A 15612-nucleotide genomic window follows, 5' to 3' on the forward strand; every position below is an offset into this window, starting at 1 on the left:
AATTAATATAATGAAGTTTTTATTTTGCTTTAATAAACATAAATATTTTCTTTAGAAAGAATTTTAGTTTTGAAAAAAAAAAAATTTTCTACTACAACTATTTTATAAGTCCAGCATAACATCCAAGAAATAAAAATTTCAAAATATATAATTTTAATTATTTTAGCTCCACCCCCCCTTCACTAACAAAAATGTCCCAGGTTGGATGATAAATTATATGGTTACCCTAGACATATCACACCAGGTTATTATGCAAACTATAATAAAAAACATAAAATAAATGCCTTTGTAAATAAAAAATGCAGATGTATAATGATGAAATTAATATGAATACCTGTTGATTCATACATTTGAAATAAAAGTTTACAAATCCAAATTAATATACCGTAAAGATTTAAAAGCACAAGATATAATTTAACGAATTTAATAAAATCTGCCTCACTGTATAAGGCACAGGCTAAGTACTAACAATGGTAAAAGAAAAATTAAAAATCTGTTAAAATGTGACATTTAAGAAAATTAATATACACATAGGTGTGTCATTTATCTCTTAACAGTATTAAGTATTAAAACTGATGAGAATAGTATTAAGCATGAAGAGCTTTCTCTCTACAATCCCTATACAGACCAGACTACCAGAGTTTATTATAATTATACCTGTTCTCAGAGGTCAATGAAATTCACACTCCATAATTCTGACACAATATGCCAGAATTATGGAGTGACCTCTGGATCCTCTACATTACTTCATCCCCACAGAATCCAGATCTGCATGCAGTAGTCCAGTATGGCCTTATATAGGGAAACAATAACCTCTGTATTCCTGCTTATTAGTATGTTCTTCAACAGCCACGTAATCTGATGCGCTGCTTCATAATATGTACTCTAAACTTTAACTCCCTGTTCGCCCCTAAATCACTGCTCCTCATCAGTTTGCTGCAGTTTAGTTCCAATGTAGTACACAGCTTGGATCTCTTCTCTAAGTGCATCAGCTTTATGCTTGGCACACAAAATTGGCAGACATGTACCTTTGCTCATGCTGCTAGTCTCAGTCTTCCTGCAGGATCTCTGCATCATCAGCAAACAAAAAAGGGTTTATTTTGCTAATAACACCTTGGTATCTTTCCGGGTTTGGTTCCTGCTCATGAGATCTCAATAAAGGTCAAAAAAGGTCTGGGTAGTGACCTCATAATGCTTAACAATATATATACTATGATGACAGAAGCATTTGGACACCTAGTAGGTCAAAAAGCATTTTAATTACATTTCTAGTACCGAGTGGGATCACCTTTGGATCACCAACAGGAATATTTTCCCATTTTTCGTGCAAAACTATCCTGATTGCTGATGCTAATGATGGCTGCTGTGGTCTAGAGCGAATTTCGCATTCTAATTTGTCTCAAAGATGTTCAATGGGATTGAGGTTTGGACTCTGAGCTGGCAAGTTCAAAACTTCAAGGTTATGTAGAAACCAGTCTCGAACATGCAGTGCAGTATGGCATGGAGCACTATTCTGTGGAAGCATGAAGTTGTCTAGGATGACCAAGTAGCCATCATATGGTATGGTTTTGGGCACGTTCACCATTGTACCAAGCCCCATCCAACTGAAACACCTCCATACCATTACTGAGCCTCCACCAAACTTGATTGGGATGATGCATTCCTGCCAGAACTGTTCCCCGGGTAATCTCTAGATCCAAACATGACCATCACAGCGAAACATTTGGAAGCATGATTCATCACTCCACAGAACCCTTTTCTAATCATCTAGGAATAGTGTGAATTACACCAGTTCAAACGTGTTTGGTGTTCACAGCAGCTCTGCCATGGTAACCTAAGACATGCAACTCTCTGCGACAGTTCTAGTGTTGACAGATGTCCCTGCAGCAATTTCCAGGTTGACAGCGAAGTTCTCTGCTGATGTGTGGGATTCTCAAACATTACGAGGCAGAGGTCATCGATCTCAGTCAGTGAATGCGGTGGCCTCCCAGGGCATTTTCCTGCTGTGGTAGCATGATCATCTTTCCATCTACGAATGATATAAACAATGGTAGATTTCAGTATACTGAGATGGGTAGCAATGTCACAGACCGGAAGACCACCGATGACAACCAATTACCATCCCAAGTTGAAAGTATGTCAGTTCAGACGAACGTGGAATCCTGACAGAGTACAGTGCAAAACATGTAGCACATCTCACCTTTTATTACCAGACTTATTCAGACACTCCCTGAATATTTGCATGTGGTAGGATCCAAAATTTGTATGATATGTAAGGTGTCCAAATACTTTTTTTTGTCAACATAGTGTATATGTCCTAATGGAAGTGTGCTTTTCATTATGAGATACTGAGGCAATTGATGTGAAGTCAACAGCCTCTATATACAAGTATCCTACTTGTGAAAATACTTTACTTCACGTGTAAATTTTATTTGCTTATAAAGGATTAAACAAAAACAATTTGTCAAGTATAATTTATAATGACATAATGTATGTTTCTCAATGGGTACACAAAATATGCTTCTTCATATAGGATGGCCTAGCAGGGATTTAATTTTGATAGCACATCATACAAACATTTTGACTGTTGTACGACATTACAACAGCAACAAAAAACCAGGTCTTCATTCTCTGCAGGTTGGATTATTACTGATCAAGGTAACAGCAGCCAGTGCATAAATGCAAAGGGCGCTAAGAATCACTGAAGATATGGATATAGCCTGCCATCTAATGCTGGCTTTGGCTACGTATAATGGACGATTCCCTTTCTTCTGACTAAAGACGAGTTGAATTGAAGGATGAACTTGGTAAAATTAAATGGAACTTGGACTAGAAGAAGTATGGAGAAAGGGAAAGACCTTATAAAGCTACACAGTGAACACCTATTCCACTACAAGAGTAGATAGTGGGATAGCATTTATTATTAACAAGACACCAAAGAACAATATTGTAGAGATCACTCTCCTCAAATACAGTGGTGATCCAGCTATCCAAGAGCTATTGATTACAACTCATCCAGGTATATGCACCCACCATGAGTTATGGTGAAGTTGAAATTTTTATGAAGAAATCCAACATTTCAGTAAGAAAGAAAAACAATTTAAAATTATTATGGGAACCTTTAATACAAAGATTGGCCAACAACAACAAAAAGACAAAGCTTGAGTATTTTGGCTATAGTGAAAGGAATGAACATAATAACCTTTAATAGAATTTTCAGAATCAAAGAAACTATTTTAAATTCCTTCTTTAAGGAAAAACCAAACAGGAAGTGGCATCACCATTAGGATGATTCCAACAAAATAAATTTCATCTTATCTAAGAAAAAACATACCACCTAAGATTCCACTGTTTTTAGATTTTTAAGATTGCACAGTGATCACAGAATAGTGAGATGTAAAATGTCTGGAGCAAACAGTCAGAAACATGGAAAATGTTAATGAAGCCACAGAAAATCAATACAACAAACCTTCAGAACCATTGAAAAGTATTTCAACTGAACTCAAAATCTGTTTCTCACCACTAAAAAAAAATCTTAGGGGGAGAAGAAAATGACAACAACAGTAATTAATAGGACAATCACCAAAACGTCGATGGAAATGGCCACAAAGAAAGCAAATTAACTAAACTGGAACAAAGCTTTCAGAAAAGACCAAAATTCTCATGAAAAAAAGAATATGAAACTCAGCAAGGAAAATTTATCATCAGCAGTAGGGTGTACTAGACTTTGCATGACTGTATGGGGGAAGTGTATACAAAGGACATAAGAAAATACAACTGTGAGCTAATCCAGAAAACAAATGAGAATATTCCGTCTGAGCAAGACCTGGTATCAACTGGAAAATCAGAGTAAGCATGGTCTGCAAGGCCAGATTGACCATAGCCATGATTGCAGATGCATTGACTATGGTCAATCTGACCTACAACCCACAGGATCTCCTGGAAAAAAACCACCATGCTCCACCATAGTAAATTCAAAAAGAAAGACTGTTTTTAGAATCTGCGGTGGCACTCAGAAATCAACCAAATTTAAATAAATACAGTTGCATAAAATTTCCCAAAATTTGGGAAACGTTAATTATCAGAGATCCCATGTTACATCCTAGGCCATCTACAAATGTCCATAGAGGGCACACCACCTAGATAGGATGTTACACAGACTCGTTTCGTTTAGTATTATATTGTATTTGAGTTGGTTGTTACAAAAGTTATTTGTAATCTCTGAAGATGTCTCAGTGACTAAGACAAAATATTGGAAGCATTAAAATTAGTTTTAATCCTTTCTTAGTGCTGAAAATATTCCATTAAACCTCCAACATAATGCCTAAGTACACAACTGAAAAAAACACTTGTTTTCAGCACTGCAGTTACTGTTTCACAGCATGTATTTACACACACTGTAACAAATTTTATTATTTAACCAAAAAGAGAGGAAGAGGAGCTGGCTGTTGCAGAATCAAATTCTGCTAAGGATGAGAATGTATTCCATTCTGTTTAATTATTTTCCATCATAATATCCATGATGGAGTATATAGTTGTCAAAGAGTGGATATCACAAGAAAATGATCACTCCCACAGATGCTATTTTCTACTTCCATTTAAGTAGCAGAAAAATAGAGAACAGATTAACAATCTGTTCTCCATCCCTTTCCTCAGTGTTTATCTAGAAAAGTATGTGAACAAAGGTACTTCTTGTGTTCAAAGAGGATGAGGTTACTGTTATAGAGCATTAGCTTACCAATTTTCCCCTCCCCCACCTCATGTTCATATGTGTGCATTACGTAAATAGATTATAGCTAGAAGCGAAATGCAGTTAGTTATTCCTTGTGGTTTCCTATTAAATAACTGTGTACTTTTTTTTTTTTATAACCAACATTTATTTTATCCTTCTTGGCAATGGGAAACAGTGTGGAAGATATTTTGTGTACACCTTTTTTAAACTGAGATTATAAGGTTAAGTTATATATTGTTAAAGACTAGTAAACAACTTCTGCCTCTTCCAAATTTATGTAATGCTCATAAAAATAGAAAAAGTCATAAAAAACAGGTAGTGTGGTCTCAGTTCAAAAGAATTTACTTACAGGATTAAGTTAAAAAATAACCCTCTTAAAATGCCAATGGAATAGAAAAACGTACATCTCAGAAATGGATGAATTAATATATAAATGATGTGTTTTTTTTCTTAATTAGTATTTCTACAAATTAATGATTTTTTTAAAAATAATGTTGCCTTATTATTGCACAATCCCCATGGGGCTTGCGACTTGCAGGCATGGACATGGCTAACCCGGGTTCTCAGAGCTAAGTATGATCTATTTCAAAGCTTTTGATCATACTTTCTCTTACTCTTCCACTTCTTGCTTCTACCTTCATACTAACATTCTTCCTAATGAAGGCTCTTTACTTAAAACTTTTTTATCTGTCTCTTTTCTTGCATACTAACTCCAGGAGGAAGTTCTCCATTCTCCCTGAAGCTATTAGAGTATTTGAGAGCTAGGGGTATTTTCCTCTTCTTTCAACTAACTGTTAACATTCCTAGTAGTGGGCAGCAGCGCTACTAGTATTAACCTCTTGTACCATACATCTTCAATACTGTAATGTGGAAGGCAAGGGGAAACCACCACATTATATTCCCAAGTAAAAGCAGCAATGGAAGTTAAAAATGAAGTCAAGATTGGTGATGGAGCCTTCACTGAAGAGCCATACCCAGCAGGAGAAGTAACCAGGCTTCTCAGGTCAACAGCCAATGAAATCCTGGTACTTATTCAAAAATGAAGACAAGAAATAAACTGAATATTAGAACATCGAATGCAAGAACACAACTAGAATCAGGTAAAATGAGGTAGCAAAAGAAAAGAGTGAGAGAGTTAGAATGATTAGTCTTTTGCCACGGTATGACAGTGAAATGTTTAAAAGGAGGGCTATAATTGCAAATGACTTTATGCGTGGGTTATGTATGACGAGTGGTGTGGAATTTGTGGATGTGTGGATTGAGTTTGATGGGCGAAAGGATCTATATAAGATGGATGGCTTGCATTTGAATGGTTACGGTGTAAGAAGACTTGAGAAAGTGTTGCTGAATGTAGTGGATATGCAAATTCAGGGAAACTAGATTTGTTGGGGGGGGGGGAGTAGAGATACAGTCCTTATGGAGGCAGTTGAATGTAAGAATGAATATAATATGCCAGAGCAAATAAGGACAACAAATCTGAGTGGGATAGTTAATATAAGGCATCAAGGTAGGGTTGGGGCTAATGGGGGTCTTAAATTCATGTACACTAATACTAGGAGTATTAGGAACAAGAAGGAAGAGTTTTTGGCCATGGTTGGCACTTCCAGACCACAGGTTATAGGTATTAGTGAAACATGGCTGACTGTAGATGATATAACTAGTGGGATTGAATGTGATGGGTATAGTGTGTTCAGGAATGACAGAGTGAATAAAATGGGGGGAGGAGTATTGTTGATGATAGCTGATGAGCTCCAGCCAAGGAGAATAGAAGTTGAATTGCAGGATAGAGAAAAGAGCACATTTGAGGATATTTGGTGTGAGATTGTGGCTAGCAGAACTAAATATACAATTGGGTGCTGTTATAGACCAGGTGATGGAAAAGATGGTGGTGACAGTATGCACAAGCAAATAGAAGAAATGGGTGGAAGGAGGGCGATTATTATGGGAGATTTCAACTATGGTCGCATTGAATGGAGTGAGGAGAGGACACACGGGAGGAAGGAACTGGATTTTATGCGGTTATTAAGGGATAACTATCTGCGACAGCATGTAATGGAAAATACTAGGGATCAGAGAGTGCTTGACCTAGTAATTACATCTGAGGATTTGGCTGTAACAAATATGACCACATTGCCACCAATCGGTGAGAGTGATCATAGGGTCTTAACTTGGGAGGTGGCTAAAGGTGTAGAATTTTCAATTAAGACAGGGTACATGTGGAATTATCGGGCTGGAAAGTATGACAAGCTTAGGAGTTTGATTGGTTCAGTGCCATGGCATGTACAACTGCAAGGACTAGAAGTTGATAGTGCATGGGAGGTAGTTAAGAAGTGCTTGCATGAAGCAATGGCTGACTGTATACCTAGAGTCCGAATAATAAATCAAGTAGGGGTTAAATGGATGAATAACACCATTAAGCTTGAGTTGCAAAAAAAGAAACAACTATGGAGGGAATTTAAGGAGAAGGGTGACCGGCAGGCACATGAACGGTATAAAGCACAGGCCAGAAGGGTGACGAGTGTGGTAAGAAAAGCAAAAAAGGATTACGAAAGAACATTGGCCATGCAGGCTAAAGAGAATCCTAAACAGTTTTTTAGATATGTAGCAAGTAAAAGGAAAAATGTACATGGCAGATTGATTTTAAAGAATGCCGATGGTAGGGAGGTAACTGAATCAGTTGAGATAGTTGAGTTACTGAATGAGCACTTTGCAAAAGTATATCATCCAGGTGGTGACATTGCAGAAACGAATAAACCAGTAGATTATACGGGAATTGTGGTTAATGAAGTGGAGGTGAGTAGTCTATTGCATAACCTCAATGTCAATACATCTGTGGGATTGGATGGTATACCAGCTCGTGTTGTACGAGAAGCAGCTAAAGAATTGTCAGTACCCTTGACCATTTTGTTTAATTTGAGTCTCGGGTCTGGGTTAGTCCCGAGCGGGTGGAAAGAGGGGAAAATAGTTCCACTGCATAAAGGTGGTTCCAAGACTGCTGTAGTAAATTACCGACCAATTAGCATATCAGGAATCATTGTCAAGGTCTTAGAGAAAATAGTCAAGAGGAAAATACAGGATTGGATAGAAGAAAATGGGATACTGTATCGGGGACAGCATGGATTTGTGAAGGGTAGGTCATGCCTCAGTAACTTGCTCACGTATTATAACACAGTGACGGCTGAACTGGATAAGGGTAATGGATTTACGGTGATTCTACTGGACCTTGCCAAGGCCTTTGACAGGATTCCACATGGAATTCTAATCAGTAAATTGCAGCATATGGGAATGGACATAGGGTTGGTGAGATGGATAGGAGGGTGGTTGAAGGAGAGATATCAGAGAGTGGTTTACTCGGGAGTAGAGTCCACAAGACGGCCTGTGACTAGTGGTGTGCCACAGGATCTGTTCTTGGTCCACTGCTGTTTAATTTGTTCATAAATGATATAGGAAATGATCTGAGAGGAACAGTTCATTTGTTTGCAGATGATGCAAAGTTGGGTAGGGCAATAGTGAATGCAGATGACGTCAAAATTTTGCAGGATGATTTGGATAGATTGGAGGTCTGGGCTAAGGAGAATGGATGTCAGTTTAATGTGGCAAAATGTAAGGTTATGCATTTTGGGGTGAAAAGATTGGCGGCAGTTTACTGCATTGGTGGAACCGTGCTCCAGGAAATTGATGAGGCACGAGATTTAGGAGTGTTGGTAGATAAGGAATTGAAATTTAGGGGACACATTGCAAAAGTGACCAAAACAGCTCATCAAATCACTTGGTTGCTGAAGAATACGATGACAAGCAGAGACAAGCAGGTTATTGTTCCTCTGTATCGAGCCTTGATAAGACCCCATCTAGACTACTGTGCTCAGATTTGGTCACCTAGGTTTCTTCTTGATGGGGAGGAGGTGGAGAGGATCCAGAGGCGAGTGACCAAGATGATAGCAGGTCTGTGGAATGAACCGTATGAGAACAGGTTGAGGATTTGTGGGTTGCAAAAATTGGTTGATAGGCGGAGGAGGGGAGATATGATTGAGACATTCAAATTACTGAAGGGTTTCTATAAAATTAATTCAGAAGATATTTTTGAGAACAGGGCTGGTTGTGGGAGGACTAGGGGACATCCATGGAAACTGGGCAAAAGTGTGGTTAGTAAAGATGTTAGAGCTGGGTTCTTTACTTTTAGAGTAGTGAATGAGTGGAATGCGCTCCCTGAGTCTGTGGTGGATGCTGTGACAGTGAATGAGTTTAAGGCGAGGTATGATAGATACTGTATGAATGTCAAATAGTTGTGATGAATATGATTTGGGGCCTCCCTCGATGAGTCCAATGACTCCCTGGAGTTGCCCGTAATAATAGTAATAATAGTAATAGTAATAAAATAGGAAATGTGAAAAAAGAAATGGAAAGACTTAAAATAGACATTCTGGGCATTAGCAAGATGAGCTGGGAGGGACAGGACGATTTCTGGAGTGGAGAATTTCGAATAATATATTCAGGACAAAAGAAGGGACAGTCAGGCATTGCAATAGCGTTTCAGAAAAAAGTTGGAAATTTAATCACTACAATAATTAACCTCAATATTATAATGGTCTACATGCCAACATCACAACAGCGATGAAGAAACAGAAGAAATCTGGAACAACTTTAAAGACAGACAATACAATAATAATGGGAGATTGGAACACTATAGTGGGATGATAATGTTTCAGGAAGATTTGGTCTTGGACATAGGAATGAAAGAGGAAAGCAATTAATAGAATTTTGTACACAAAAACAGTTAGTTATAGGAAATACACTATTTCAAGTTCCTAAAAGAAGAAGATACGCCTGAAGGCACCTGGGAATTCAAACAGATTATATACTGGTTAAGAAAAGATATAGAAACCAAATAAAAAATTGCAAAAGCTATCCAGGTGCCGACATCAGTAGTGACCATAACCTTGTTTTAATGAAAACAGAACTGAAAAATTAAAGAGTAAAGAAAAGGTATCAAGAGGCAATTGATCACAACATTCCAGAAAACTTAAATAGTCAGAATAATATTGAAAACCAATGGAATATGATTAAAGAGACTATTACAAATGCATCAAATCAATTATTGAAAAATAAAGAAAAAAGAAAACATTGGATAACAGATGAAATTCTTTGCCTTATGGATAAAAGAAGAAAATATAAAAATGGTATTAAAGAAGATGTGCCCAAATAGAAATATCTTAAAAATCAAATTACAAGAAAATGTAAACAAGCTAAAAAAAGAATACCTGGAAGAACAGTGTAATAATATAGATGAATTATTTAAAAAAACAAAACAAAACAGAGAGAGCCTATAAAGAAATTAACAAATTGACTTTCAAATTTAATAAGAATAGCAAAAGCAATGCCATCAAAGATGAAAATGGAAAATTACTCATAGAATAAAAATCTCAAGATAATTATTCATTATAGAAAATCTCAAGATTATCTATAATGGCATAAACCAGATGTCGATATTGGCAGAGAAAATCAAAATGAAGATAACCTAGGACCCCCAATAATGCGAGAAGAATTTGATAAAGTACTATCCGAAATGAGTAAGGGAAAAAGTCCAGGTGTAGACAATATTCCTATAAAACTATTACAAAATCTAGGTGATGAGACAAAAACCTTACTCTATCAGGAGAAATACCAAAGGAGCTTATGAAATCAATATAATACCAAAAAAAGAATAATGCTAATAAATGCAGCCAATTCAGAACAATAGCTTTGATCCCACAAAATTGGATTCAGAAAGAATAAAGGAACAAGAGAGACAATACTCTGTTTAAAAACAATAATAGAGAGAAGAATAGATCTTAGTAAAAACACTTACATTTTCTTCCATGATTTCGAGAAAGCATTTGATAAAGTAAACCAGCAAATACTCCTAAATTGTCTAAATAATATCGGCATAAAATAAGGATAGGAAAATAATTTATCAAATTTATAAAAATCAAAATGGACTGATTAAAATCAATGATAAGGAGAAAAGAATAAATATAAGGAGTGAAGTAAGACAAGGATACATACTTTCATCACTTTTATTTAATTTATATATTGAAAATGCCATTAGGAAACTAAAAATAAAATAAATAGCAGCATAAAGATAAATGGTGAGCAAGTCGTGTTTGAGATTTGCTGATGACATAGCCCTTGTAGCAGAAAACAGAAGAACTTTAAAAACAATACTAAAATTACTAAATAATAACCTCAAAAAAAATAAAATAAAAATCAACACAGATAAGACTAAAATCCTTGTTACAGGCAAAACTCCTATTAATATAGAGCATATAGACATCAACAGGAAACAAATAAAACAAATAAAAAGCTTTAAATACTTAGAGAATTGGGCTTTTGCATTGTTTATTCTTGATCTTATGTCTTCTCTTGTTTTGCCATCTTCTGTTATTAGGCTTCCTAAGATGAAAAACATTTTAAAAGGAAACCTCAACCTACAATTGAAAAAAAAAAAAATTCATAAAGACATTCATATGGAGCATTGCACTGTATGGATGTGAAACCTGGATTCTAGGCAGAGAAGACATAAGAAGATTGGAGGCTTTTGAAATGTGGTGCTGGCATCACATGAACAGAATAAAATGGACAAGTCCTGAGAGAGATAAGTGAAACAAGAGGTCTAATTAGATCAATCAAAATTAGAAGGGATAGGTGGTATGGACATATACTTCGACATGGACTTGTGAAAAGAATAACTGAAGGCAAAATGGCAGGGAAAAGAAGAAGAGGCAGACCAAAGAAAAGCTTTGTTGACCAAGTCAAAGAAAGCACAGACCTGAGGAGCTACCAAGAGATTAAGAAGAAAGCCAATGACATGACGGAATGGAGGAAACTGCTGCTGAGCTATCAGTCCCAAGACTGATGCAACTGATGACCATTGCACATCCCCTGTCAATACCCACTGTATGCCAATGCTACACACGGTGTTTTGTCTATTAACTGCATGCATTCTCTAGCCAACTGGTCTGTTTTCTAGGATTAAAAAAATCATTTTCTGGGAGAAAAACCCTGGAACAAGATTTCTCTCATCAAGACAAGAATTGAATCCAGGTCTTTTCCTATCAAAGGACACGTGTCCCATTGCTCTTTCAGCCGTGCTACAGATTCAGTTTGTCTAAATATTCCTCCCTAGTAGGGAGGAATATTTAGACAAACTGAATAATGACAGCATTGGATATGAGATCATAGCGAATATTTGAATCAAGAATTGCTTAAAACTGAAATAAATCTGAGTAAGATAGAAATAAAATTCTTACCATTCACTTCTGGTCCCTCAAGTGTAATATCTTTAAGAAATTCCACTGCACCTGTATGGTAGCCATCTCTCATATCTTTCCTTAAGATGCGAAATCTTTTACTTCCTAAGGTATCCACAATAGCCCGTCCATCTGGGAAATATCTAACACCTCTAATTTCTAGCATTGTGCCAAAGTCTGCAATGCTGTATTTAAAAATAATGTTTAAATACCAAAACATTTCAGAATATATTATCACAAGAAACATTTCTCAGAGAAAATGAAACGATTTATTTTTAACACACAACTTTGTAATAAGTAATATACAGGCACATCAGTGAAGCTGAATGACTAAATAGTGGGAGGAACATGCTAAACATTAATCATACAACGTCTATCATCTATCCTTAAATTTATTATTTACTCAAAAATCTCAGTGGTGGACGAGTTGCAAAAAACAACTCATCCACCACCTCCACTCCAAGTAATGAATCTTGTCTTCACATCTTTGCTAATCACCCTCTTAACTTTCAATGGAAATGAATGTTCTTCCGTCCATGTATCAAAAAATTTCTTCTGCATCTGTTACCATAACATCCCCTCAGTAACCTTTTTTTTTTTTATCCCCTCTTTTCATCTATTAACCAAATTTTGTAACCTAAAAACCTTTGGTCTATCCTCACAGGATGCAATTTCACAGAATTTCACCCTCTTGGTCAGTCACATGTAAATCCTATCTATCACTTTCTCATTCCCCAAGAAATAGAACCATATCTGTGCACATTATTCCAAATCTGATAAAAAGGAACTTCACAATTTAAAAACAGAATATTAATTTCTATCTATTTCCTCTGTGATAGCTGTTGTTGATATGCAGTTTTCTGAATTCCTAGTTAGTTACATATCTTTTGTATAACATTCATCTTTATTAAATATATCTACTTTGAGCTGGAAAATTTCTATTTAGCCTTCTGTGCCTTTCCTTATTATATATATTTGTTATTATTCAAGTAGTTAATGTTGGCATCACTATACAGAAGACTGAGATTAGTGTACAAGGTAGGTTCCAAAAGTTTCTGACCTGACATACAAAATTCGCACCAATTTTAAAATGACATGTATGACAGATAGCACTATCTAAGGGGAGTTAGTGTACCAGTTGCAACTCTCTACCTGCGTCATTCAGCTGGAGGCACTGAGTACTTCGCTGTGATAAAGTTTTTCACCAAAGAAGGGCTATCTCCAAATGCTATCAAACAGCAATTGGATAGTGTTTATGGGGAAGCTTCTCCTTCATATTCTACTGTGAAGGAATGGGTTAAATAGTTTCGCCTAAGAAGAGAGCATTGAAGATGATCCTCATGATGATCGGCCTGTGGAAGTCATGACTGAGGAAAATGTCTCTTATTGGCTGAAGCTCAAAGAAATCTCAGCAAGGTTGGGGCTTTCTATAATAATTGTCTTTCACATCGTTCTGGAGAAGCTTCACATGATGAAGGTCAGTGCAAGGTAGGTGCTCCGACTTTTCTCTTCAATTCAGAAGGAGTACGTGTGACTTGTTCCCATATGTTTTTAGGGCTTTACCAAGGGAATCAGAGAAAAGTGATGGAATTCATTGTCACTGGGAATGAAACCATGGTCCTTTATTATGATCGTCTTTCCAAAAGGGAATCCATGGAGTGGCACAAAACAGGTGAAGCACCACCGAGAAAAGCCAAGGTCACTCAGTTCACCAAGAAGATCATGGCAAAATCTTTTAAGATTGCCAGGGAATTCTTTTGATTAACTTCAAGGAAAGGAATACCACATTAATGCAGAATATTATGCTTCACTCCTGCACAAACCGCATGATGCCATAAAGGAGAAGAGACAAGGAATGCTGAGTCATGGTTTCCAGGAGATTGAACACCCACTCTACAGCCCAGATCTAGGAACCAGTGACTACTACCTCTTCTTGAAACTGAAGAAAGACTTCAAGCAAGAAAATTTGCAGATGATAATGAGGTGAAAGATGCAGCTTTAGGGCATTTCGTAGACAAAAGTACAGACTATTTTTTCAAGGGCATAGAAATGTCAATTTAAGGTTGTGAAAAGTGTGTTGAAGTAAAGAGAGATTATGTTGCAAAGTGACAATTACTGTCACAATAACAAATGTCAATTACTGTATTATGAATTTCTGTATAGCAGAAGATGCTATACAGAAATTCATAATATTAAATACATATTAAACAGAAAATGCACTGCATTCTGTTTAATTACTATTTTCTATGATATTTCCCTGTTTTTCTTATAAAAAAAACGTGGAGTTAATACTAGAGAATGAAGCATACTTGAGTGTTTGTGCAATATATAAAATTACTTTTATACTTTGTTCAATACTTCCCATTGCCTACATTTCATGCATGTATGCATGCTCCCATTTCCTGTATGATCTATTTTTAATCAGTGGGAAGCATATATGCAAGTACAGCATGCTAGACAATCCTGCATGATAAAAACGCGAAAACCTAGGTGTTTCGTTTTTGGGTTTTCTTTTTTTCATGAAACTCTAAAATACAAGTAGATAGCGTTTAATCGGAACTAATCAATAAATAGTTTAATTAATAGAGACAAAAAACGTGGCTCATCTGCATCTGCATTGCCATTTCACAGTCTCTTTTTCGCAGTAAAGTAGCTCAACTAATGGCAAGGCTGTGGGTGGCAACCGCGCCACCAGCCGAATCGCTTGGCGGTCTGACGTTTATTTTACTCACTCACCATGTACTCACTCTGCTTGTTCAGTTTGAGTTAAGCATCGAGAGAAAGCGTTTTTTTTGTATTTACTGATTACGTGTACCTTGCCCAGTGGGTTCGGCTGAACAACCGTAATTATTATAATTGTTAGTAAATAATTTATTTCATTCTTTCTTCATCTTGCTTGCCATTACCCATTTAACGATGGATAAATGGGTAATAAAACAACAAACAATGTGCTAGCTACAAACTCCTCGATTAGCACCAATGAACAATTGAGTGACGTGCAGCCGAGCAAGAGTTCTGAGAACAGCACTAACAAATGACTGCACGATGTGCTGTCTACTACTCTTACAAAAAAGAAGATGACGTATTGGACCTGACAGTATTCTGAGGACTACATACAATTCGGTTTTATCAATGGTGCTGATGACAAACCATTATGTGTTATTTGTTGTGTGGCACCTTCAAATGAGTCCATGAGACCTTCAAAGTTGAAGCGACATTTGGAATTGAAATATTCAAACTACAGTAATAAGCCAATAGATTTCTTTATAAATAAAAAGAAAGAACTAATAGGTACCAAGAAGACTATGTCTCTGAATTTTTCTCAGGAAGCTCAGTCTGAAAACCTTGTAATGGCTTCTTATGAAATATCAAAATTAATTGCTGAAACTGGTTAGCCTCACACAGTTGCCGAGAAATTAATAGTTCCAGCAATGAAAATGTTAGCATCTCGAATATGTGATAAAAAACAGGAGAGCCAAATAAATATGCTGACGCTATCAAATAACACAGTGAAGCGCAGAATCATGGAGACAGCAGATAATATCGAAGAAACTGTGGTAAGTCACTTAAAAGAGTGCAACTTTTTTTCCTTGT

General features: G+C 36.4%; 1 protein-coding gene across 1 annotated transcript in view; it reads right to left on the reverse strand.

Annotated features, from left to right (window-relative positions):
• The window catches only part of LOC150104235 (LON peptidase N-terminal domain and RING finger protein 3), a 197281-nt gene that overhangs the window by 17846 nt on the left and 163823 nt on the right, over positions 1–15612 (reverse strand). Inside the window, exon 10 of the mRNA XM_090396859.1 lies at positions 12019–12203. Coding sequence (XP_090252985.1) covers positions 12019–12203 — 185 coding nt within the window. The remainder of the gene's footprint in view (positions 1–12018; positions 12204–15612) is intronic.

Source organism: Typopeltis vanoorti, chromosome 8 (assembly GCF_054136105.1).
Source record: "Typopeltis vanoorti isolate ZY-2024b chromosome 8, IOZ_Tvanoo_1.0, whole genome shotgun sequence".
Lineage (NCBI taxonomy): Eukaryota > Metazoa > Arthropoda > Arachnida > Uropygi > Thelyphonidae > Typopeltis > Typopeltis vanoorti.